This window comes from Parasteatoda tepidariorum, chromosome 3 (assembly GCF_043381705.1).
Source record: "Parasteatoda tepidariorum isolate YZ-2023 chromosome 3, CAS_Ptep_4.0, whole genome shotgun sequence".
NCBI lineage: Eukaryota > Metazoa > Arthropoda > Arachnida > Araneae > Theridiidae > Parasteatoda > Parasteatoda tepidariorum.
In genome coordinates, this window is record NC_092206.1 from 54,802,300 (window position 1) to 54,828,819 (window position 26,520).

At 29.3% G+C, this 26,520-nt stretch overlaps 1 protein-coding gene across 5 annotated transcripts in view; it reads right to left on the reverse strand.

The window, feature by feature from the left end:
* Window positions 1–26,520, reverse strand: part of LOC107438610 (diacylglycerol kinase delta) — an 89,970-nt gene that overhangs the window by 4,578 nt on the left and 58,872 nt on the right. For 2 of the 5 annotated variants that reach the window (XM_016050929.4, XM_016050930.3), the window contains exons 12-28: window positions 25,357–25,414; window positions 22,541–22,653; window positions 18,272–18,371; window positions 17,982–18,140; window positions 15,663–15,750; window positions 14,526–14,990; window positions 11,965–12,247; window positions 8,907–9,017; window positions 8,245–8,403; window positions 7,236–7,281; window positions 6,388–6,501; window positions 6,088–6,222; window positions 4,852–4,985; window positions 2,147–2,261; window positions 1,976–2,071; window positions 1,531–1,644; window positions 370–714 (exon numbers count right to left, since the gene is read on the reverse strand). In XM_016050929.4, the coding sequence (XP_015906415.1) occupies window positions 370–714; window positions 1,531–1,644; window positions 1,976–2,071; window positions 2,147–2,261; window positions 4,852–4,985; window positions 6,088–6,222; window positions 6,388–6,501; window positions 7,236–7,281; window positions 8,245–8,403; window positions 8,907–9,017; window positions 11,965–12,247; window positions 14,526–14,990; window positions 15,663–15,750; window positions 17,982–18,140; window positions 18,272–18,371; window positions 22,541–22,653; window positions 25,357–25,414 (2,635 nt within the window). Of the gene's footprint in view, window positions 1–369; window positions 715–814; window positions 950–1,530; window positions 1,645–1,975; window positions 2,072–2,146; window positions 2,262–4,851; window positions 4,986–6,087; window positions 6,223–6,387; window positions 6,502–7,235; window positions 7,282–8,244; window positions 8,404–8,906; window positions 9,018–11,964; window positions 12,248–14,525; window positions 14,991–15,662; window positions 15,751–17,981; window positions 18,141–18,271; window positions 18,372–22,540; window positions 22,654–25,356; window positions 25,415–26,520 lie in introns of those variants that run through there. The other 3 variants (XM_016050932.4, XM_071178659.1, XM_016050931.4) reach the window with 2 other exon arrangements.

Here is a 26,520-nt window from a genome sequence, read left to right on the forward strand (position 1 = left end):
TTCAACTAATAAAAATTTTAGTAATATGTATTGCTCAGTTTTGAATGCATTCATTTTTAGCTTAACTTAAATGGTTTATCAGTTATACGAAAATTCTGGTATATTCCTTAAAAGCCCTAGTTAGTAGCGCTTCCTCTGGCACTTTATATCTGATACTAATATTCATGTCCTCTCTTCTTTTAACCCTTATAAATACAGTATGTTGAAATTATATTGATGTTGATGTCTTTTACTTTAAAAACGAATATTTTTTTTATCATTCAAATACTTTCTGTTTTATTAAAATAACATGACTGTCATTACACAAAAAAAGCTTTTGATTGAAAAACAAAGTTACATATAACACTTGCACTAACAATGGAGATGTACCTTAAGATCCCTTCTTTCCAAGTGCAATAATTCTGGTCCTTGAACATCATGATTAATGAAGCTCTCTTTATAGTCTCCCATTTGAATAGATTCCAACCACACTGCTACATCTGCTGTTCCCCAATTCAACACAGCTGATATAAGTGGATCACTGAGCGACTTTTCCATCGATTCAGTAGGAGTACCGCAGCCAGAACCTTCGCATGGTGGTGAATTACTACAATTGCAGTCTCCTCCGCTGTCTTGGCAGGATATTTCAAGTGCCTTATTATTCTTTCCATGCTTGTTGCGGAACTTGAGCTTGAACAGACCTTTGTAGTTTCTTTTCTGGTCCGGGCACACGGGCTAAGTGGAATGGGTGATTGCAATGGATTATACGCTGCTACATTTTTGAGCCCAGGAGAAGAAGAACAAGAAGAGAGAATGTGTGTGCAAGCAAGGATTTGAGGGATTCAAATAATCACCAGATACAAAGTTTGATAAAAGTTTTTTTTTTTTTTTAAATTGTAAAGTTCTCGTGCCCAGATGGATAGACTGCATGCAGATGCAGATGGATGTGTGCTCCATGCTAAGGCTAAGTCTAGCCAAAAAAAATAAAAACCACACTAGGCACCCAAAGACTAAATTCATGCTTCATGTTCATATAAAAATATTATTATAATACAGAGAAGTGCACTTAAAAAAATGAAATATCATGGTAAACAATATAACTACTAATATTTTTACAACATGATCTATTACATACAACTATTTAAGGAATGTTTCAAGTAACTAAGTAACAAAAATAAAATATTTAAACTATCTGCAAAACCCTTCTTAAAAACTACTAACATGCTGATTTATAAAAATTTATTATCAACTATTTTTAAGAATACATCTTGACATGCATTATCTGGATGCATCATGCAGTTAGAATGATTTCAAAGATAAAAAAATATTACTAATCAAGGCAATTAAATTTAGGTTAAAAATCTATGTTCTATAATCTAAGATTAAAGTAGATCAGTGAATGGTTTAAAATAAATTAAAACATTTCTAAAATAACATCATTTTATAATTCTAACAGGATTAGTAGATTAAAATTAAATTGTAAGGCACTGATCAACTTTTACAAAAACTACACCAATTAAAACTCGGTAAAGAAACTGCTAATCTATTTACTTCTTCTTCAGAATGAAAATACACCCAGCCTTGGTTTTCAGAGCAGTTTCTCAGTTCTTTTTCCATATGACTAGCAGCATATGTTAGTTTTTCTTCCAAATGACTACCGGGTTCCTAAAAAACAATAATTAAATCAGAAAAAACAACAGGTTTCTACCTGGCAACATAAATACTTAGCCAATTAAACTTCACAGCAATGTTTATTAAGTACACTAAGTATGCTTGTGAACTAAAGGTGATGAGTACAGGTTACAAAGAATTGAGACTTTGCTATTTTAAAATTCTCTGTTAAATAATTTTAAATCTTTTCTTTTACACAATTTTTTTTCAATTAATAAACTACATTTATATAGTACAACAAATGGTGTTTGGTCTTCAACAATTAAATCTTGTTGGTCAGCATAAATCACATAATAAATGGATTCCTTAACAGTATTAAACTTACCAAAGAATCTTTCTTTTCTCTTACAAATGTTGATACTTCTTGCATTAGATGTCTCACTGCAATTACTAGATCGGTAATAACTTGCCTCGTGTTATTCTAAAACCATTGGATTACATCAGAATTTATTTCTTTATTTACATTCAAAAAATAAAATTACATTATTTAACTTACGCCTTCTAAGAGTTTACCACCAGGATAAAGCTTTTCAACATAGTTAGCAACTTGAATAGAGATAGGTAATAGATCTTCCTCCACAGCAGAAATAGATATGGCAGCAACTTTGATGCTAAATATATATAAAAAAAAGTCCTTTTGTAGCATTTGAAGAATAATCATAAATAACATAAATTTTAACCATAAATTCTGGTTCACATAACATTAACATAAATAGTTTTGATCCCTGCTTCAAAAGCAAGCTACTTTGGAGTTTCAATAAAAAAATATATTTTTTTAAAGTCATTTTATAAAGGCAAAGTATTAGGAAAATTGTCTTTAATCTTTTCGGTAAAGTATATTTTGTAATTGCTTTAACTATACTGCCGTGCAATTGAAAAAACAACTTAAGTGCTTCGTGATGGATTCTGAAAAAAGTAGCTCGACAACTATATTCCTTCTATTGCTAATGCTATGAATGTTAAAATAGAATGTCAAAAAACTGATAAAAACAAAATTTATTTTCGAAATTTTTTTTATTTTGCAATGTGTAGCTTACCATACAAAGATGTCAGACACATAAAAATCTGAATTTTGAATTTTTTGTTGATTACATTGATTTTTCAATTGCACGGCAGTATACGTAATTTACTATAGACTTATATTTTCAAACCCTAAAAATTTTTTTTAATTGTAAATTACGCAGACAGTTTGCAGATGACCATAAAACAATCTTAGTTTGAGAAAAATATACACTTTCAATTTTCTTCCTTGTTAAAGTTCCATCTTTTTATTATTATACTCGTAGTAAAGATTTTAACTGATTTAGATTATACCAATATTCAATATCATATTAAAGTGATTTTAGTCTAGAAGCTGAACATTTCTCTAAACATAGATATGTATAAAGAGATTCTCCTCTAATACTAGAGTATCAATGTGACATGTTTTAAAAGCATAGGAAAATAGCAACATTTTGCAGCCCAAATGGTTTTAGAGCCATGCTACGACAAAAAAGTTAACCACTACTTAGATTATGAGCTAATTGTTTTGTTCCATTATTTTTAGATGAATTTTTGAATTTTGCTGTAATGGTCTGGGGTTAGTTGTTTTATTTCAGTTTTACAAATTACTTAAATGTCAATTCTTTAAGAATGTTGTCAGTTCAAAGTAAATAATAGACAAAAGTACATTTTGTAAAGTAAATGACTTAAATATGTTTAATTATCACTTTTCTAGTTCCTAAATTTATTTCTATGTATTTAATTTATCAATTTCAACTAAACTTAGTGGAGGGACAGCACAAGACCTATTGAGCACATCCCAATTTTCTTGACAATGGGCTCAGGGGAGCAGGAGCAGATGCTCCGGTTGAATGGTCAGCTGAATGCGAATCCCCAGTGCTTAGTCCGCAAGTATACTCGGGAATCATTTTATAGACCCACTGAAGGGATGAAAGTCTGAGTTAACCTTGCCCAGTCCAAAGATAGAACTCCTGATTTGTGGTAATCAGTCACTCGTCATTTTAGCCTTGATTCAATAAATTTCAAAAACTAAACTTTTAAACAATAAATAATAGAGAATTATTATTTGTTCAAGTTATAAATATAATCCAATAGAAGTAAATGAAAATAAGACAGAAACATTAAATTTAGTTAATATTCTTTCTAGCCTTCCATCATTTCCCAATATTTGGAAGCCAACTGTCATTTGTTGCACTCTGGGGTTCCCGCCAAATCCTCTCACACCTGTTTCTAAACTCCTTTTTTAATTATACAGTTCAAACTCTTATCTCCTGTCCCTATTGGTTAAACCACTATGCATAGATTTGTCTCTTTACTTTTCTACCAACATTTGGTGTTTAGACACTGACAAAGGTTTTTTTTAGAGCAATGAAACTACAGTATTCTCATTTCTGTATTTTTATTTGTGCTTTATTCACGTTTTTTTCTTCTTCTTTAGTTTATATAGCACAAAAGATACCCTACTCTATTTGGAAAAATAAAAGATATTTGTAAAAATAATTTTCAACTGAAATTCTTTTTAATGATTTATTTTTTAAACACCTAGGAAAATAAATAAAGAAAAAAAAATTCACAACACACAAAAATTTTGTTCACAACACATGTAAACGTAAGCCTGAAGGCCTTAGCAAGGATTTTATTTCAGGGGGAAGGGACATGTACAAAAAGTAGAATAGAAAAGGGAAAAAAAATAATAAAAGTTGCGTTTATTTAGAAGTAAAATCTAGATTTTACATAGATTATAAAACCCATCTTACACAAAAAAACTGCAAAAAAATGAAAAAAGATCCTATAAGAACTACATTTTAAGAGACTGGAGATTCCACCCTTACTCACTTATCTCTTACTTATTCCAAGAGCAGCTCCAACAGTTTTTTTTATAAATCGTGTCACTATTTAAGATCAAAGTTTTTTACTTCCTTGTCTTCAGACATAACTGTTCATTGTTGCAAGCAATTAATTTTTCCTCTATAATGGTAAAATCGACCAAATAAACTATTAGCATATTTGAGGTTACCCTCAGAAACCACTAAGATTGAAAATCCAATCATTTGAGCGAAAGTTATTCAAGATATCTTTTTCTCTTCCTTTTGCGCACTATACACTTTTCAGTAGTATGGAATATGGCAATAAAAACAAGAGAGTGTTCTGAACACAGTGGGACAATTATTTAATAAACAAAATCAATAGAATATTTACTTTCTAATGAGATTCAAAACTACTTCTGTGAAATTCCCTAGTAATTGGGTTTCTTCATCTGACAAAGGGCTTAATGGTATAGAACGCCCAGAACTCCTTTTATCGTGCCAAGTTCTCACTGTAGACTCCATTTGCTGAAAAGTTTTAAGACTATTATTGCAAAATTAATGGAAAAAAAAAGTAATTTGAATTTATGTGCGATCCAAAAGCGACTTAAATTTATATTTATTATTTAATTTAGTGATTCAATATTTAACAAAACATACATTTTTATCAGTGATCTTCAATACATATAGTGAAATAGTGGCTGGTTTCATCTCATTTGCACTAAATGGCTGATTTACATTTTAAGAATTATACAACTTCCAACTGACTTTGAGGCTGAGAGCTAGGAGTTGAAAATCTATCCACATGAATTAGTTATTGAAATAAATTAAAAATTAATAATAAAAGAAAATAAGTAAGTCTATGTCATCCATCTAATGAATTCAGAATGGAAAATATTAGAAGAAAATATTATTTCAAAGAACAAAAAAATTAAACAACTGATGCCTTAAAAAGAACCCTAATTATAAAAAATTTATTTGCATCAGAAATTTTTTAGAAGCAATTTCAAACATCAATTTGAAACATTTAGATCGTTCAGCATAAGGATGCATTTATTAACACTTAAAGAAAAAGTAGCTTTTCTTTTTATTTTAAAGACATGTAAGAAAACTAAACACTTTATGATTTTATTAGAAATAATTATTAGAATTAATATTATTTCCATAAGAAATAAATATTAGAATTACTTAATTTAATTAACACTATTCTGATAATTTTGCGAGTTTACAACTAATGATAACTAGTTAAAAACATTCATAGGAACTAATATTCAATAATTAACATAGAACAATAATTAAAAAAATAAAAAATACATGATATCTACTTAATGAAGTCAAAATGGAGAAATGTAATTTTACATAGTTCATTTATTAAGCATAAAAAAACTGGATAGATTATTTTTAAACATACTTTTAAATTCTTATGTATTGTAAGTAAATTAATTTTGTTGATTTATAAATATTATTATTAACAATTTATAATAAGCTAGGATCAGCAGGTAGAATAATTCTCGTTAATGACTTTACAAAATGTTTTCTATTAAAAGGAAATATCTTTAGTGTATATTTATAAGAATCCTTATAAAAAGAAAAACAAAAAACACATAAAACTTTAAGATCATTCACTTACCCTATTCCGACAAAGAACTTGAGTTTGGTTTTTATGTACAATGCGTATGTAACCAGGAGATTGAATCCAAGCTTCTCCATCTACTTGAACAGGGACACCTTCTTCACCTTTAATAACGATTTTTACAGACCGACACTGTTGGAAAAAATATAAATATTGCATACAAAATAAGCTTACAATATAACACTTTATTGAAATGAAGAAATATTTATAAGCAATTAGCTCTTAAATACTAAACGACAAATTTAAATAAAGAGATCTGTATCTTAAATAATTAAGTACATATAATATGCAACATACTTGAGCTATTCTATGGTGTTGCAAATTTATAACTCTAGATGCGGCCATTTGTACAGTACCATAAACAGCAACAACTTCTAAAATCCTATCATCAAAAGCTGGGGCACAAAAAAGCTGCAAAAATTTGCCTTGTGAAACATCCATTCATACTTGTTACAAAGAATTAGTATTATACGACAATAATTGACAGAAAAACATTTCAATCAAGAAAACGAATATAGCAATAATTTACTTCTCACATACTTAAAAAATATTAAACTACTGTATGTAACTTAACTAGTAATAAAGATATTTAGTAAAGAAAATTACATATATAACATCATTATACAGAGGAATTTATTCTATAGTTTTTAAGCAAAATACAAATTATTTTGCGCACAGAAATTTTTCTTTTTATTTTGCCAATCTATTTGTCAATGAAAATTAAATTTTAATCATATTAAATTATCATTATTTATTTTGTACTTTATTACTAATTAATTACTTTATTATATTATTTATAAAAACTTATATTTAGCTTATAACTGTTAAAAGTATTTCATCTTAAAGTAAGAAATGTTTTTTTCTTTTATTTTATATGACAACGACAATAGAAATACTGAAGAAAGGAGCTACTAATATAAATCTAATATATATTTTTTAAGACTTAAAAGGTAAAATTTCAGCTTAAGTCAATTAGACGTCAACAGAATGCATTACATGAATACAAAAAAAATTAAATAAATAAATAAAAAATATATAAAAATAAATTACAGAATTTTTATGCAAAATAATATTCACAGTCCAGTGATAGACAACTTTTAAGCATGTAATTAATAAATTAAATTTGTTGAATGCAGAACACTTACATCATCTTCTTTAGTGCCACCCCAGAAATTGGATCCACCTCCATAACTATAAACATAGAATAGAAGTATGTAACATAAAAATGAAAAATATTAAATATAAATAAAAAGCATTTATTCCATTAATGTCAAATATTGAATGTGCCAATGAACTATAAAATAATCTTAATGACGCATTTTTTTTCCTATCACATATTTTAGATAGCTGATTATTTGTATTTAGTTGTGGGGATAAATTACGATTTAATCTGAAAAAAAAAAAAGTATTATAGCATATTATAATCCAAAGGTATTGTATTAATAAAAAAAATAAAAATTCTTATTTCATTTTTTTTTGTTAAAAAAATATTAATTTTCATTTAATTTTGCACCAATAGTAAAGCTTCTAAGAGGTTGAGTTTTGTGTGCATTTTTGAGCTTAACCTAAATGGATAAGATGCTTTTTAAAAACAAGTTGCATGCAGCTCATCAAATGTAAGGTAATTTGACATTTGTCTTTTTTTAATTTTTCATCAATTATAGAATGAGAAAAGAAAGCTCAAAAAGCCCCCTCTGTCATGAACATCTACCATAATTTATTCAATAGATTTAGTCAATACATATAATTACATTTTTAATAAACTTAAAAATCAGCATAGCAAGACACTAAATAATATTTACAGTTGATGAAAAAATTAACATTTTGAATATTTATTTGAAATATTAAAAATATTTCTTTTTTTATCATTTAAAATTTACCAAACTAATTTTTTTTAAAACCAAAATTACATTATGTTTCTAAGCTACCATAACAACCAAAATATCGAAAACTATACTCTTTTTTTATATTTTTACAGTTCTCAACATATCACAGAAACTATTATTGATTTCATAATTTGTAGCTCAGCCCAGTTCAGAGGCGATTTAATTATTTTATTTTACATTTGTATCAGTTATTCAATGATACTAATACATAAAAAAATATTGCATAGTATGCAACACAATTTCTTTAGTTTAAAAATATAACACAAACCTGTTGATATTTAAGACAACAATGCCTTGTAAAGGAGGTAATGGTATTTGTTTACCATCACATTCAAGTTGAACTCTTTGTTCCAAGTTCTTGTAGGTTTGATGTAATAGTTCTTTTCCTCCGAGCACACCGTACCACATCAAGTTACGTGTTCTTGACCTGCAATTTAAATTTCATGCTAAACAGTATTAAGATATTTTTAATCATCAAAATATATATAAAAGAAAAAAAAACATAAGAAAAGTTTAAAAATTCATAAAAATCTATGTCCAGTATTAAATAATAGGTATTGACAGCCGTTATATTTTAAAACAAATATCTATTTATGATGCATAAAAAAATATACATTAATTTTAATTTTCGAAAATATTAAAAGGCCAAGCTTATTCATATTGAAAAATTATACTTTTACAAAGGTTGCTAACTAGTGATGAATAATTACACACATTTGCAATTTAAAACTATAAATAATATAGCTCCTAATCAGCAAGCTGCTTATAAAAAAATGTTTTTTTAAAAAAAAAATATTTTCAATACAATTACTTTACGAATTTCACATGGTTCGGTTAACAGCCAACAATTGCAGTTATCACAGAATTTGTTTTAAATGCTTTTTAATTTACTTAGAACAAATAAATGAATAAATAAATAAAAGAAAATACCTGCATTTTTCTGGATGTTCTTCTCTTTTGTTATGAAATTCTAAGGTTATTTTAGCATCTAAACCTATACCAAAATAATTGTTCATAACACACCTTTCATCAAAACCTTCCCTGAAAATATAAACATATAAATAGCATTACACATAAAATAAAAAAAAAGCACAAGTTAAAGTAATGAGGTATTTAAAACAAAATTTAAACTTAGAAACACAATTTTTTAAACAAACACAAACTAAATCATTTGTCATTAAATAAATACTTAACATTGACTAAAAGTGATCGAGTTTTTGGTGCACAATTAGTTTTTAATACAGATAAAATTTTACTATGATTCATATTTTACAGGAAAAGTTTGAAAGTAAAAAAAACCACTTTCATATTACAGCCTTTAAAGAATTCCAGAGTTTTTATTAGAATAATTCAATTCTTTAATTTTATCAATATTTGTAACCCAGATAAAAGCATATTACGTATTGAACTGCAACACAAATAATGGTCAGGTGCATGCACATAACGCTTCTTTGCCAAAAGTGTCGAAAATTTCTATGAGCAGTTTAAATTGAAAGCTGACCAATAACACATCAAGAATTACTGCTCATATTGTGTATATGTTAGAACAGAATGCCAATAATTATCACAGACCACCAATGAAAGCAGCAGTGCATCCGTAGTAGGCGGTATCAAACTGTTGAGACTGTGATTGACTTCTGAATGAATGTTTAATAATGTCAAGAGAACAAGATTCCTGTGATTCTCGTTGATCACCCTTGTAAGTATCTGTAGTAGATGCATCTACTACAGATGCAAAGTATCTGAAGTAGATGCACTTGAACAGCCAAATGCATGATCGACTATTGTATGAATGATTAAAAACTTTTAAAAATGACTTAAATTGTAAGACCAATATGTTCATTAAGGATTAGTTCTTATTTTATTTCATAACTGGCATGGATAAGGCGAGCAAATTCTGAGTTCATGACTACCATAACTTCATCTTGTAATTTTGAACCCAACCTAGAAGTCAATGAAACTCCTGGATCAAAACATTGAGCGAAACTAGTCTTTGTGGAGGGCTTTTTGTGATGGAACATACCCGCATTTGCGTTACACAGAGAGGAAAACTACAGAAACCTGTTACGGTTAGCCTGACAGCAAGGGGACTCTAACTCATGATTCGTCTACCACTGAAGATATTTTACATCAGCACTGTAGTAGGTGCAAGGCCAGGTGCAGAATTCAAATCGACCAGCCTCCCCTTAGATTTGAACAGGGCTGCCTCATTAGGAGGCAAGTGCTTTATCCCCTGAGTCAACACAGATCAGTAAGGATTAGTTAACAGGGTGTGTAGCCAAATTATTCAACAAAAAATAAGCACTTTTCAAGCACACAAATAAAAATTTTAAGCACTTTAAAAAAACATAACTAGGCTGGGTTGGAAAGTTTTTGACAATTGAAGGTTTAATCTGTTTTTAACCGTCATGACAAAAAAAAAAAAAAAACTTCACTATTGCTTTTGAAAAAGGAAAAATTTCATTTTGGAATATGGAAAATTAAGCACTTTTTAAAGACACACAATGAAAAAAGCACCTTTAAGGGCTATTAATAAACGAAAATAAGTACCTTTAAGCACTTTTTAAAAATGCTACGCACCCAGGTTAAATTTATTGTAGACAAAAGAAGAAAGATGGGAAAAAAAATTAACTAAGATACACCCTGATACAAAATTCATGCTAGCAAGAAACTGCTGTTGTTCAGAAATCACTGTTCAGAGGTTCTCCGTAATTTAAAATTAATGCAAAAAGTTTGGTAACAGTAACATGTGGCTGTTCTTCAAAAGTCCCCATTGTTTAAAGATGGTCGTGAACTGACGTTTTACTATACTTTTTTTGAAGAGCAGATCTGAGACACATTAATTAGTTGGCGCCAGATTCTGGTAACAGAATTTACAGCGTCACTCTGCAGTAGTATCAAAAATTCAAATTTGTCTCGAATTTTAAAGAAGTCATGCAGAGATTAATACTGTAAAAATTAAGAGTAACCTAGCATATATTTAGCACAATTAAATTTATTTTGTATATAATACAATCATACTTCAGTCTTGCCTAAAAGGAGAAAAAACAGATGCTTATACTAAGTCCAATAAAGAAATTAAAAAGAAAACTATAACTTGTAGATAATATTAAAAATTTTTCATTTTGAAAGAAGAAATGTATAGAATTATATTTAATTTTGTTCAGATTTGAGCACATTTAAAGTTCCTTCGAATAAAATTCATGACTGAGCTTTGCAGATGAATGAAATAACCAGAAAAATGAACACTGTCTTTTTAAGCGCTGAACAGTCTATCAAATTCTGAGTTTACTCCTATCAATGGTCAACTTCCGTAGCCTTGTAATTTCGAACCTAGTCCAACAGACAAAATAGCTTCTGGATTGAACATTAGACAAATTAGCCTTCGTGGGATACTTTTCGATGGAACTAACATAATATGGAGAGGAAAAACGTGAAAAACTTTTGTTAACCCCACGGCAAGGGAATTAAACCCCATGATTCGTCAATCACAGAGAATATTTTACATCAGCTGGTCGGTGTGAACCGGGCACAGAATTCATAGCCACCACTGGGATTCGAACCTGGGTTACCTCATTGGGTGACAAACACTCTATTACCTGATTCACCATGGTTCTAAACTAATTTTAAAAATGGGGAGGGGAGAGATGCTGTGATTCTTGCCCTAAAGACAAAAACACCAATCTCTGAGAGGCTTAAACTATTGTCTGGCCTTCTCACTATATTAATAGAACATATCTTACAGACCACAGCTACTTCCTATACTTTGGTGATAAAAATGCAAATCCAGTAGGGAAAAAAAAATGTCTTATTTACTCATAAAAAATATTATTTTGCTACTTAAATTATCACCTATACTATATAGTTAGCATCTCTTATGTAGGTACCTTTCACAATGAAGTTACATAAATATTATACAACTTATAATTTGGGGGCATAGAATAATTTAAATATTGCTTGTGCGAAAAACATACAACAAACTGCTTACAATGGAATTTCTTCAACATCCATTAAGGGTGAAGCAGCAGCACATAAAGCATCAGTGCAAGGAAGAAGAGCTTTTTCAATTGAAATGTCTTTATTTGCTTCTGACCAAGATGGCACAGTTGTTAGAGGATTTATAATAGGAAATTCTCTTGTGTCAGCTTCTGATAAGGTTTTGAATGTTTGGCAGGAGATGGAAGGATTATCTAAACCAGATGTACCAAGAATTTTAAGTACAGCCCCACTACTTATACGGCGAGTAGCAGTTGGTGATTGAGCATTTTCATCTAAAAGTAGAAATAATTCTCTCAGAAAGATAGCTCAAACAAAAAAAAGTAATAGTTTTAATTCAAACTTAGAACTAAAAAACATATTTTCCAAAAAATTTCAATAAAAAGGTGCACTATGAGAAAAGTAATTACACTTTAGCAGCTTTCAATTATTCTATCTCAGTTTCAAAATTTGCAGTTTTTTTTTCCTAAAAATTTTTAACATTGGAAAAAAAGAAATCGGCTATGACCTATCCCACAATCTTTAGCTACATACTTATAGAACTTGGAATTTATTTTCATAGGTCAAGCTATTGTATATGCTGCAATGTCTGTCAATGAATTGCGTGCAGCTAAAGATGTATATTATTACCATTATACTTGTGATTTTTCATAGTTATACTACACAATTTTTATATTGTGGCGAATAAAATTATTGTCAAGTCGGTATTAAAAAAATATTGTAACCCTAGAGCATAATGCACATATGGTTAGAATGTCTTTTCTGGAGTTGCGGTGTACAGGCAAATGAAAATAATAAAGATTAGTTCTCTGCTAAGAATGTGCCACTTTTTGAACAGCAAGATGCTCAGCACTTATTCAAAACTTTGAAAAGCAATCTAATAAGGATAATTATTTAACTATCCATAATATTGATTGAGCTGTATTGATTAGCAGTAAAAATTAATTCCGCAAAAATATATTACTTTAAAATGTGAAAAGTGAAAATGCAGCAGAACTAATAGAACAAAAAAAATAAAAGATTTGTCTCACATGTGAGTAGTTTTTTAGCTGCACTTTTTAATGGTTAGTTGCATTTTATAAAAAAAAAGGTTTCAGATTGATGAGAAGATATAAAGCATTTAAAGCAAGGCTCTCAGAAACAAGATTAATGCAAAAAAATGAAAAACCATAAACATGAGGGCAAACCAACTATTCACTGAAGTCAGCTAGCAACATATGCAACGGCTTGAAATTAACAGTGATTTGTTGGTCCATGGCCACTAAAACTGACTTGAACAACAATGAAGTAGTATTATAAGGTCTTCTGAACTAGTTAGTCACAAAATAGCATATTTTACTACAGTAATGAATGAGATCATTTATTATATTTTTTAAAATCTTATTTCACTTTAAATTTATTTTTCTTACATTAAATATTATGTTTCAAATTATGGCAAATAAATAAAATTTAACCAGTGCATCAAAACATAAAAAATAATTTGATTTATACAAAGCTACATAGGAATTTTTAATGCATAAAAGGGGATATGGGAAAGGCCCTATGAGAGTGTGTATAAACAAGTACGATCTCTTGATTGCTGGTCCCTTAGACCAGTAAAAATTTTATATTGCTTATGATTATACTTAAATACTAAACTTAATTCAGGGGTGCAACAGCCCATTGAGGGCCATGGCCTACTGAGCATAAAACCCAGAACCTGTGGCATGAAGCGTTACCACTCATCCACCAGGCATTTATTACATTTTTAAATATATAGAAGTAATGTTAAAAGAATTATATATTGAATAAAATTCATAAATAGAACTTATATCCATCGCACAATCATTTAAAACCTTTCCCACAAAGAAAGTAATAATATTGATCTAATTATCTTAGAAATTGTGATGGTGTATCTTTAGTAGTTTGGGAAATTATGTGATCAATCCGACATTACTAAGACCTATTAATATTTAAATATATTGTCCAGAAAGATATAAAAACCCTCTTTCCAAGGTCAATCTATCGATCCACCAGCATGTAATGTTCTTATTTTTAGGCCTCCTTTCCTTACTTTAATAAAATTCTATTATTTCTCCATGTTCTTGTATCTTTTTCAATGAACGCCACACTATACATATATATATATCAGGGACTGTCTAGGTTTTTCTGAGAGGTACCTATTTTGTGAAAATTTAGACATTAATTTGTGAAAAATTAAAAATCTTATTAAAAAATCATCACAAAAACATAGGAAAAATATAGATTTATCGTTTCTTAAGGATACAAAAATAAAATTTCAAGAAAAAGTATTTTGTGAAACTACCGTTTTTCTTAAAGTTGAATTTGTGAAACTACCGTTTTTTCTTAAATTGAATTTGTGAAGGTACCGCTAAACGGTAGTAAATTCGACCTGGACAGACCCCTATATATATATAGGGCCATAAAGATTTGAATTTACATTCATTTGGTAAAGTATTTAAAGTTTAATAAGCATGAGAAGGTTGAGCACTAGTCATTGATATAACAAAATGAAAGTACAATACATATATTCACTAAAATCACCCAACTCACTATTTTTGGTCCCAGTTAAGCAACTAGAGTTTGAAATGCTGCTACTTCCATAACAAGGATGAGATATGTCTGTTTCACTGAGGGGCAGATCTAGACCTAACCTAACTTGCTCTGAGATGGGAGATGAACAAGGTGAAATGGCAGGAGATGCGTTGGGGTCAGGAGATGGACAAGGAGAACTATCTGCACTAGCACCACCTTGAATAGTGGGTAAAGTCACTTGCAAAGTGTCTTTTAAAGGAGCTCCAATACTTTGGCCCATTGATGAACCCCAAGGTGTTCGAAAAGAATCTGGACGCGAGAGTTTTTCCTCCTCACTCACACCTAGAGGCGTGGTTTCAGGATTGCTAAAATGTTCTGGGCTTGATAACGTTATATCTGTCGGTGGATTCATCGATTCTGAGGTGGGAGTTCGAACAATGCTTGCATCTCTTTCCCTGGTTTGAGCATTCTGTTCATCAACAGCTTAAGGTAAAAAATGGATAATTAGTTGCAATTTTAACACTTTCAACAATAATATAGACAACAAATGTGGAACATAATAGTAACAGGATAAAAGATAATTTTAAAAAGTTGACATTTAATAACTTTTATAGGTAGCATTACACACATATATATCTCCATCAACATTTGTATTTGCTCAAGTAAAAAAATAAATAAAACTTGTGAGTGACAAATTTTTTTTAATCTTTAGTTTGAATAAAAAATGCCTACTTATAAAAGCTGCATAAGATTATTTGACTTACGATACATGTCGAGAATGGAGCAATAAATAATTACATTAGTCACTTTTCAATACTAATTAGAGCATGAAATCATAGATATGTATTTTGGCAGGGCATAATAATATTTTCTAAGTCTCCGGATGAAAAAATATAAAGTTCATTAAAATAAACCACAATGTATTTTCTTATTTAAAAGTCAAATTTACGAGGAAATAAATCAATTTTTTTATTTCATAATTTCGAACAGTATTTTTATTGCACGAGAACATAAATTTGACTGAACAAAATCTAATACTATAAATTAGTAAATTCTAAGTAATTAAAATAAAGTATACCATAATTTGATATTTCTAACAGTGTATAAGAAATATATACTTTTTAATAAAAAGAAAGAAAAAAGAAAGATTTTTACCTGTTTCAATGCAATCAAAAATTTGCCAAAAAGCTTTTTTTAAACTATTAGTTCTTGACATCACAGATTCTCTCTCAACAAATGGCGTCTGAAAGAAAATATATAAGAAATTATTATTATTCAAACTTTGAATAAAATTTGAAGTTAAACAGCAGGTCAAGCAATGTTTCAAGTGTTATCTAAAAATGCTGTTTATATAAATGTATGTAAATAAGTAAGGTATTGAATTATTCATCATTATGATGCAGCTTGCACATTGACTTTTTTTATCTCTGGGAAAGGACCATAGTAGAATGATAATTGTGTCCATATATTTTATATTATGACAATTCATTGACTTGGAACAAAAACTAAAAACAAAGCTATGGATAAAAAGAGCAGCATTAAGTTGCACAAATATAGTATTATATTATTAGTTTAAATTAAAAAAAAGCATTAAATTTTAAAGATTTTAATGTAGATAAAAGTAGAACACCAATATCATCGAATATCGACCAAAAAGAAAAACTCAATTTCCGTTTTAAATATTTAATGCTTGGAACCATTTGGTCTCTCTCTCTCTCTCTCTCTCTATATATATATATATATATTTCAAAATTCAAATATAAAAAATTCATTTATATTTAAATTTTTCTCCTTACCAAATTACACCCACCTTTGTAAAGATTTAAATTGATAGGAATTGTTATTAAATATAAAAACACATTTCTATACCATTAGTTATGTTTTTAGAATTCTGTGCAATTTTGTAATAAACTACATACATATACATTTAAGAATTTCCAATAAAATTTTACGTAAATTGTTACAGCCATCAAAAGCTCAATTCCCTCTCTTTCAATAAACATTGAGTACCACAACTCTCTAATCAAGAAATTTACTTCTAAAGCCCATCTTATTCAGCAACTATATGCCACCATGGTATTCTACTTATGAAACAAGGTGCAAAATTTACGTTTATCTTTGGAGACCAAATATTTAAGTTCGGCGAGTAAAGTTTTGTCTTTTAAAAACATACCACAGCTGTTAGAAACATGGTAAAAATGATGCGTACAATCAAAATTTTTTTTGCATTTGTTCTGGTTAGCATTTTTTTTAGTTTAAAAGTAGGAGTTAATGAATAGGTAATTAATGTATGTTTTCAGTTTCCTTATTGCTACAAAGGAAAGTCAAAGTAATGTAATCTTTTTTTATAAGAGGTTTACAAGAAAAATAGCATACAATGATGAAGTCACAACTGTTGATTTTAAATGCATACATACACAAGTGAGATTAGATCTGGCAACCATATTTCTATTTCCCCAGCTCTGCTAAACGAAATGCGGCAGTGATTTCTAGTCAAAAGATTTAAAGATGATCAACTAATTTTACTGTTAGCAAAATTTGCCTGTAGGAACTTTTTAGTAATGTTTATACATGTTTCAGTGATGTTTTTTGCCTTACATATTGTGATATACCACATAATTTTGTTTTTTAGTTTGACTCTCAAGATAATAGAGTATGTTTTGTTGACTAGTAAGCTTTTAGCTTGCAAGACTGTCAGGACTGGACATGTATGCCTGCTGCGGAGTGGAGATTGCAACAGGTTTAAGAAAGAAAATAAAGAGAAGGAAGAATGGAGAGATGAAAATCAGGAGAGATAAAGTAGGTGTATAGAGATAAAAAAGGGAGAATATCAACATAATCTAGCAATTTTGTTGAGACCCTCTTCCCATCAGGTATGTTTAATCCTTCTTAATCTAATTAAATATCTTAAAATGGCTTTATTAGTTGAGGTTGATTATAATGTTTATAAAAGATGTATAGCCTATAGTTCTTTTCATGTAATATGAGCTGTTCAATTTATGATTTTATTAAATATATCCAAGAAATTTTAATAAAAAAGAGTAACAGTATCAAAAAATAGACAAAAAGGTTTATTTGTATTTCACATTCTTGTTAATTTTTAAGTTTAAACATTTTGAAGTTTTGTTTTATTTAATATTAACCTTAAATTTCGGTTATTTTGAATGATGTATAGGTTATGGCTTAATTATTATACCGCACGGTTTATTATTTTTTTAAATTTCTACATTTTTTATGATTTCCCCTATCATAGAATTATTTACACTAAATACATTAACATATAAAAATTTGTTTATCATTTTTCTTTATTAATGTAAAATTTTTAGGAGCAAAGATTTTTTGTCAGGCCAGTAATTTTATAACTGTAATTTCATGCCCTGTTTGAAAGAGATAATGATAGATATAACAGTTCCTAAACTGTAATTTATTACCAATAGAATTTTTTTTCAGAGAAAAAATAAGGAAAAACTATGCCTTTTTTGATTGGTAGAAAGGAGCATCTGCTTGAGTAGAAAGATATTCTGTGTCAGACATCAGACCTCCCTTTTCTTTCTCAAGGAGTTCTTTAGAAGCAAGTTCATCAGCAGTCAGTGCAGCAAGCATTTTTTCCAATTTCTCTCTGAACACTTCACACTGTAAGAAAACAGAAACTTTTAAGCCACAAAAATGTGAAACAACAATATTTACCAGTTCAAAATAAAATGCCAAAAAAGTATAATAATGACATGCTCAAATCAACCTTTTCATCAGCTTTTGAAACTAACTTTATGATAGCATGATTCTTCATCCACTACTTCATTTGAAGATTCACTAAGCTTGGATTTCAGTCTGCTCATGAGCTTGTTTCCATCTTTTAATAACACTCTGCAAAAAAAAAATTTTTTTTTTTTACATTTAAAAAAGAAAGCAGCAACTTTTCAAGAGCTTGTTGGCAGCTCAAATCAATAACTTTAGTAAATTTTGAGAAAAATTAGTTTTAAAGTTTTTCCTTGTAGTGTTGTTAACAAGAAATCCAAATTTAACTGGGGGACTTTAAAGAGATATAACAGAGAAACAGTTAACCCTATCGCGACGGGAAGTGCAAACGCGCGCTCATCGTTGAGGCCGGCAGTCTCTCTCGCGGGTGTTTCTCCAGGGCCGGAGGGTTTTTTGCTGTCAAGTCTAAATCCATGAAATTACCGAAATATCACCGCAATGTTTAACAATGTTCTGTACAGTACTTAAATGGCATATGCTTCATATATATTTCTATAGATACTTTATTTACTTAAGTTATTTCTTGTTTAAATATATATTTTATTTTCATTATGTACTTACCATTTAATAACTTTTAAAATTATACATATGAAAGCTAAATATATGACTTAAAATTCTTTTTTCGCATGAAAAACTTGAAAACATTAACATTGCACTAAAAACTGGACCGCAAATCGAAATACCCAATGCTGTAGCAAAAAAAAAAAAAAAACAACCTCCCCTGCTAATTGTAAATAAATACCACGTGCGAATTTAAAGAGCCGTCATAAAACATTTCTTTCTCTTCCATTCCTTCCTCCTAAAAACCACGTGCCTGTGAGTCATACTACTTTCATTTTGAGTAGAAGATCAACTCTACATGTATCTGAAACGATATGGAGATACAATGCAATCTTCTGGCAAAAAATGTATTTTTTAAAACGTTCCAGGACAATGGCACAAATAAGTGACGCCCGGGGGTGAATGAGAAATCGCTCTGGCACACCGGTGTGTCGGCCGGGAAGTGAGGGCGTTTCTTGCTGGCACGTATATGTGACAGTAGGTGCGAAAGAGTTAAGGTTGAAAATTACAACTCATGAAGAAATTTATATGTTTTTTCCTCAAATATTTGCTTTTAGTTTAAAAATTTATCAACTGATCTCACTGCAAGTAGCAAACCTGTAACAAAAAATATACATGCAGGAACCTCTGTATGTATTATTTGTAACTGTCAGAAAACCTAGCTTAAAAAGTCTGTTCCTCTAAAATCTGTAACTTGTAGGTACAGATTTTAGAGGAAATTTTCTCCAATTTAAAGATATGCCATCAAAAAAAAAAAAAAATTATACACAGAAAACAATATCCTTTAATTGTTTTCACAGAAAAAAAACTTATTTCCTAGAATAGGTTTGGTTATAAAATGCAGATTTGTGTACTTATATAACAAAAAACAGATAACTATGCCAATCTTTCTAAAATCCTCTACTGCTTGGACTACACAAATCTTTTATGATTAATATTTTTGAACTGTCCATTATCAGCTCACAGTCATCTTGGAATAAAAAAAATAAATTTTAATACAATGGTACCTCGAGATACGAGTGCCCTAACATACGAGTTATTTGAGATACGAGCTGTCGAGCGAGCGAAGTTTTGTTTTGAGATACGAGTGACATTTGAGATACGAGGAACGGCCAGGCAAGTCCTTCTCACCCTCGACAATGCTCCTGCTCACCCACCGAACCTCGAACATGACATCCTCGAAGAGTTCAAGTTTATAAAGGTTCTCTATCTACCACCACTCCTATCCTGCAGCCCATGGATCAGCAGGTGATTTCTAATTTTAAAAAGCTGTACACTAAGCACCTGTTCCGGCGCTGCTTTGAGGTGACAGAAAACAGAAACCTCACCCTTCGAGAGTACTGGGAGGACAACTTTAACATCGTGATATGCCTCAGAATTATTGATCAGGCCTGGCTGAGCGTTGCAACGAGGACCTTGACCTCTGCATGGAAGAAGCTGTGGCCAGAGTGAGTCTGTAGCCGAAAATTGTGCTGTGACCTGAGTCTATAGCTTCGAAGGATTCGAACCCAAAGTGCCAGTGGAGGAGGATATTGGGTCTCTGGGAAAATCCATGGACCTGGTGATGGGTGAGAGAGACGTGAACGAGCTCATCGAGGAGTACTCTCAGGAACTGACGACAGAGGAATTACAAGAGTTACCGTCGCAGCAGCATTCGGGGGTTCTGCAAGAAATTGGTTTCGAGGAAGAGCCAGAGGTGGAGGAGGTTATCTCTACAAGTGAGATAAAAGTGTTCTTGGGAATGTGGGCAAGAATTTCACAGTTCGTGCAAGGAAACATCCCGAAAAAGTTGCATCTGGTCGTGCATCGGAACTATTTCATGACACTCGCCTAACTCATTTCTGCAGCATTCTGAGAAGGAGGAAGAAACAAACCTCCTTGGACAGTTTTTTTTTAATCCAGCTAAAAAAGCAAAGACCGGTGAAGAGAAAAGCAGTGACTAAAATTAAGCATACAGTAGCATTTAAGATGTGTGCAACTTGCATTTAAGTGATCAAAATACAAATATGTATGCACACTTTATAAAACCAGTTTTTTTTTTTTTTGCTTTACATTTTCTTTTATTATGTTTTTATACAATATTTGTCATTTATAAATACATTTTTCTTATTCAAAAACACGTAACAAAAACAATTGGGGGTAGCATTTTTGGGGATGGAACGGATTAATGGCATTTCAATTAATTTCAATGGGGAAAATTGCTTTGAATTACGAGCAAATTGACATACGAGCAAGGTTACGGAACGAATTAAACTCGTATCTCGAGGTATCACTGTATATCAAATGGTAATGGAAATAGTAATGGAAGGGACTTGCAACGATATTTATTGGTAAGTCTTTGAACAAAAACTAAAAACTTTGGGAGAAAAAAAATCATGCTTTGTCATATGAATTAACAGCAAAAACTGCATTAAATTTCTTTAAAACTGTTTTTCTGTTATAAAATTTTTTAAAAACTCTCAGTCAAAGTTAGAACCCTTTGTTTGCCTTTTTTCACCATTTTTAATACATTTGTGAAGTTTAAATTCTCATACTTTACCTTTTGTGTTGAGGGGCACCTTTTTGTGCAGATAGCTTTTATTTCATTCAGGCATGATAAAACTTTATTTACTTTTTATAGATAGCTATTCTTTCTTAAAACAAAGAAGCTATATATTGCTATTCGGATATTACTACTATCATGGTAGTTAACTAATATAATGCATATGGCATCAATAATTAAGTTATTAGATAGTTAAATGGTATAGTTCATAAAATATCAATAATACCAAAATAGTAAATACTCTATAAAAATAATTCTTAAAAAAAATATTTAAAAAAAAATTAACTTTTGAGATTGCAACCAAATTTTGACTGGAGTCATAAATTTTACTGGGTTTAGTTATAAGTCTGCATAAGTAACAGATAACCAAGACAGATATAATCAAATGTTTAAATTTTGTGGATACTTATTACGATAAAAAGGCATCAGACATGTATAGCTTACTACTCACAAAAACAGAAACAATGAAGTAATAGAAAAGTAATTACTAAGCCCTAAGTTTGTTCAAGTTTATTTTCTTACAATAGCTTAGTTACATCACACTCTTTTGTTACAGACCTGGTAACATCATAGAAAAGTTTTCAGGAGCAATCATTAAAAACATCAAGAGTTTTGGAGTCATTTCAAGAGTATAAAACGAAACAAATTTAGTTATATTTCCATGAATAAATTTAAAAACTATATAAATAGAAGGACATATTTAATAGAAAAACATTGAAAATAAAACATTAATAGTTATTCAATAATATTTAGAATATCTAGATTATTCAATTATGATTAAATTATCTTTGATAGTTGGTAAAGAGTAAACAAAACTATATTATTCTCTTATTTTCTTATCAGTTTCAAAAAAATATAATTAATTTTAAACTGACAATATGAGATGAGAAAAGTAGCAAAAAATTGTAGACCGAATAATTATGAAGCAAATGAAAAATCATAAATTTTAATTAAGTAACAAAAGCTCTCTCAGGGGTGATTGTGAATCAAAGTGAATAACCCTGAAAATTTTATGTGCAAAAATTCAATATCAAGATACCAATTTATATACCATACATGTTTCGCATTTAACACATTTTATAAAAAACAGCAAAGAAGTATTATAATTAATTTGATGTTCATAAAACATAAAATTTTAAATGAAAATTTAAGATAAATTAAGGTTTTGACATACTTAATGGATGAAATAACAACATAAGGTTGATCAGATGTGAATATGTTTGCTATGAGTGTATCTACAGATTCATCAGTTTGGCAAGAGGAGTCGGGAGAGAAATCTAGGTTTTTCTAAAAATAAAGAAATTAAACAAATAAATTATAATATTGTCTAACGAACATTTAAAATTTTTCTAGTTTCTTAAAGGTTTATTATATTATCATATTATGTTGTATAGCATAATAAAGGTAAAAATTCCTACACACTCAAAAACCTTTGACCAAATTTTTATTTGAAACTGTAATCTTGATGTTCGATAAGTGAACCTTTAATTTTCTAAGTGATTCAAGTTAATAAATTACACATAAAAAAGTTTTTTTTTCTGAATAAACAAATATATCTTTTTATTAAAAGATTTTGATCTTCAAAAGTCAGTAAAGTGATAGAATAACCTTTTTCAAGGATAGAAATATAATATATCCTTAGACTTTAAAAAGGTGGAGATAAACATAACTGCTCCTTAAGTTCAAACTGCTATGTTCTAATTTTGAGAAGTAATGTCAAATGTTCATCTGTCACTCCATTTCTAATAAAATTATTACTAAAGTTTAAGGCAAAGTTGGAGTTTTTGAAAAACTGCCTTAAATATATGAATGTATTACCACGTCCAAAACTTAGTTTTGAAAATAGTTGAAACATATAAAACTTTAAATCTGACACAACTATGCACTAACTGAATAGAAAAAATTAATGTTTAGCTATATTTTTTTTCAAATATTTAATTTCAAATAATTAAAAATAAACTAAAAATTTATAGCATCCCTGAAAATTTTTTTTAACATAATAAAGAGTATTTATGACAACAGTAAAACCAATGTAGAAGTTGATGGCATACTGACTCGATTATTAAATGTTCAAACAGGAGTAAGACAAGGCTGTGTCTTGTCGGGATTCCCTTTTGTAATTGTCACTGATCAGATGATGAACACAATTCACGATCAGAAAAGAGGAATACCATGGAAATATGACACCACTTAGAAGACCTCATTTTTGCCAACGAATATTGTCCTCATGACATCTCATTTTAACGATTTAATATGGAAACTCAAACTTTTTACAAATATGCTGCCGAAAATGACCTTCAAATTAATTACAGTAAAACAAAAATAATGAGAATAAATGTGAAATCCAACAGAAACATAGAAATCAACTACAAAAAGATCGAAGAGATTGACTCTTGTTTATCTCAGAGCTATCATAAATAAACAGGGAAGTAATGATGATCTTTCCCAAAAAATCAGAAAAGCTAGATCCTGTTTTAAAGGTCTGTAAAAGTTTTGGAAAGCCTCAAATGAAAAATAAATGTCTATAAGGCTATCGTGCGTTCCACTCTTCTGCATGGTGCCGAATGCTGGAATCCTTCGAAATCAGAAAAAGAAAAACTTGAAACTTTTCACAATAGATGCTTAAAATAATACTTAAAATCTTCTAGCCCAATAGTATAACAAATTAAGACATTTTAACAAAAGCTAATATCCCATGTGTTAATGAAGAAATTCTAAAACGAAGATGGAGATGGCTTAACTAGATACTAAGAACAGATAAAAACAATTCTGCAAATGTAGGTTGCAAGCTCATAAGCACCTGACAGAAAGAGACTAAGAGGGAGACCGAGACTAAGATGGCAATGATACATTAAGGAAGCAGGATTAACTGGATGACAAGAAGTGCGTTGCCTGGCCAAAGACAGGAGTGAGTGGGGAAAAAAGACTAGAGGCTTTATATGCCAGTTTGGCACGAAGAGGATAAGTAAGCAAGTAAAAATTTATAGCATGAAATTTAAAATTCAATGTTTATTGAAAACACAAAAGTCATATTTTAAGGTTATATTAATAAATTATAAAACATACAATTAAAATTCAAACAGATAAATTCTATAAACTTAAGATAATATATTTATAAAACTTTAAAGGTTCATAATGATTTTGAGCAATAAAAACAAAACAAGAACTATTTTTTTCTCTGAAAATATACTTTAATCATATAACGATTTAGATGATTTTCTCCTTAGCAATTTTAAATGTTTCAAATAACTCACACTACACTATTATAAGCCAGGACCCTATTCAGAAAAGCTGAAACCTAGGACAGAATACTAATTATGAGGCCCTAACATTTTCCCTAACAATAAAATTAATTTTAATAAAAATTATACCAATAGGCATAATAAAAATTGCACAATATGCATCACGTGGAAAAATGTTGTACCTATCAGATATTAAATTTGCCCCCAAAGACTGAGAATCTGATTGGTAAATTGTGTTTATACATGTGATAAGCATATTATGGACTCTACTTTGAACATCAGGTAAATAAAGCCTTACATTTTTGATTGAATAAAGCATGGTAGTTACTTTTTCACAGCATAAAAGTTAAACTTTTGAATTAAAATAAGAATACTGTAAAAATTTAATGTTTCAAGTTATAATCTTGAAAAAAGTGAAAAATTGAAATTGTAAAAACCTTAAATTAAAATCTTTTTTGGCGGACCCTAAAGTTTAGATCATAGCATCGTTTATAGCATATAGCCCCTAATTAAAGCACGGGCACTGGGCAATTGCCCCTTCTACCCATGCTATAATAGTGGCCTTGTACACTAAGTTTAAGATAGCAAGGTAAAAGCAATAATTTATGACTCACTTGTTTTCATTTGATTATTCATTTATAATTACAAACATTACTGGATAAAATAATTTATTTATTAAAATGGGACAATAAAAAAGCTTCACCAGACTCATTTATCATAATTAAATAACTAATTTTTAAATATTTACCTGGGAGAGACTTTTTCTAGGAACAAGCATTGATTTTTCATAAGTTAAAATGCACCACCTAGTAAATGAATAGAACAATTCTGATATTTAATAAAATATCAAAAAAATATTTTTCAAATGAACTATTTGAAATTATTTTAACCCTTTAACTGCCAACTTACGAAATATAATCTGGCTGAGCAAATTTTTCACCTTTAAATAACAGGCAAAAATTGTTTTTTTTTTTTTTTTTTTTTTTTTTTTTTTTTTTTGTATGCAGAAAAACAACTAAAAACCTCAACACAGTTCGAGGTTAACAGTTAAATAGCAATTTTCTTTTTGGCCAAATTTAAATTTTAAACACCTTAACAACTTTGTTTTCAGAAAATTAGTAACCAATTCAAGACACTTGCTAAAGTATGATAAAATGGTTCTAAACTTCTCTTTTTTGCTTAATTAACAGCAGAAAAAAAATAGCTAAAATATTACACTGATTTAGAGCACATTCTAACTACATTTTAGAATTTTTTTCAAACCCAATTCAATATTTTACTAATACATATTAGCTTATAAGGGCAAAGTAATTGTGATAAATGTGAAACTTCTTGCATCATCTGTATGAAGAAAACTTGAATATACAAAGCATAATAGAATGTTTTGAGCTGAAACAGTGCATTGCTGTAAATATGAAGAGAGATACTCTTTTTTCTTGCTAATATGTTACAACTTTCACATGATTAATTTCGTTCATAACAAATAAAATCACAAAATTAAGAATGGTAATTATTTCTAAGTTGTAGAGAAATACAGCTCTCAATTTCATAACTCCACAAAGGGTGCACAACCTTTTTGAGAAGGACCACTTGTACAGCAGGTATATTAAAAAAGGGCCCCATGTATATTTAGTCATGTTAGTGGTAAATATGATCATTTTTATATAAACAGTGTTCTATGCACTAATTTTTTTTTATCAGTAAACTTAATAACACATTCGCAGAAAATTAAATAGTTTTAATCATTTGAATTTATTTAAAAACAAAAAACTGAACCTTTTCTTTAAAAAACTCTTTAAATTTTTCACAATAATTAATTCATCACAAAAAAAAAAGAAGATACAGACGAACATAGATATATAGCACAAAAAAGATAAAAAGAAAAGAGAAAAACGAAGAAAATTAGTAAGTT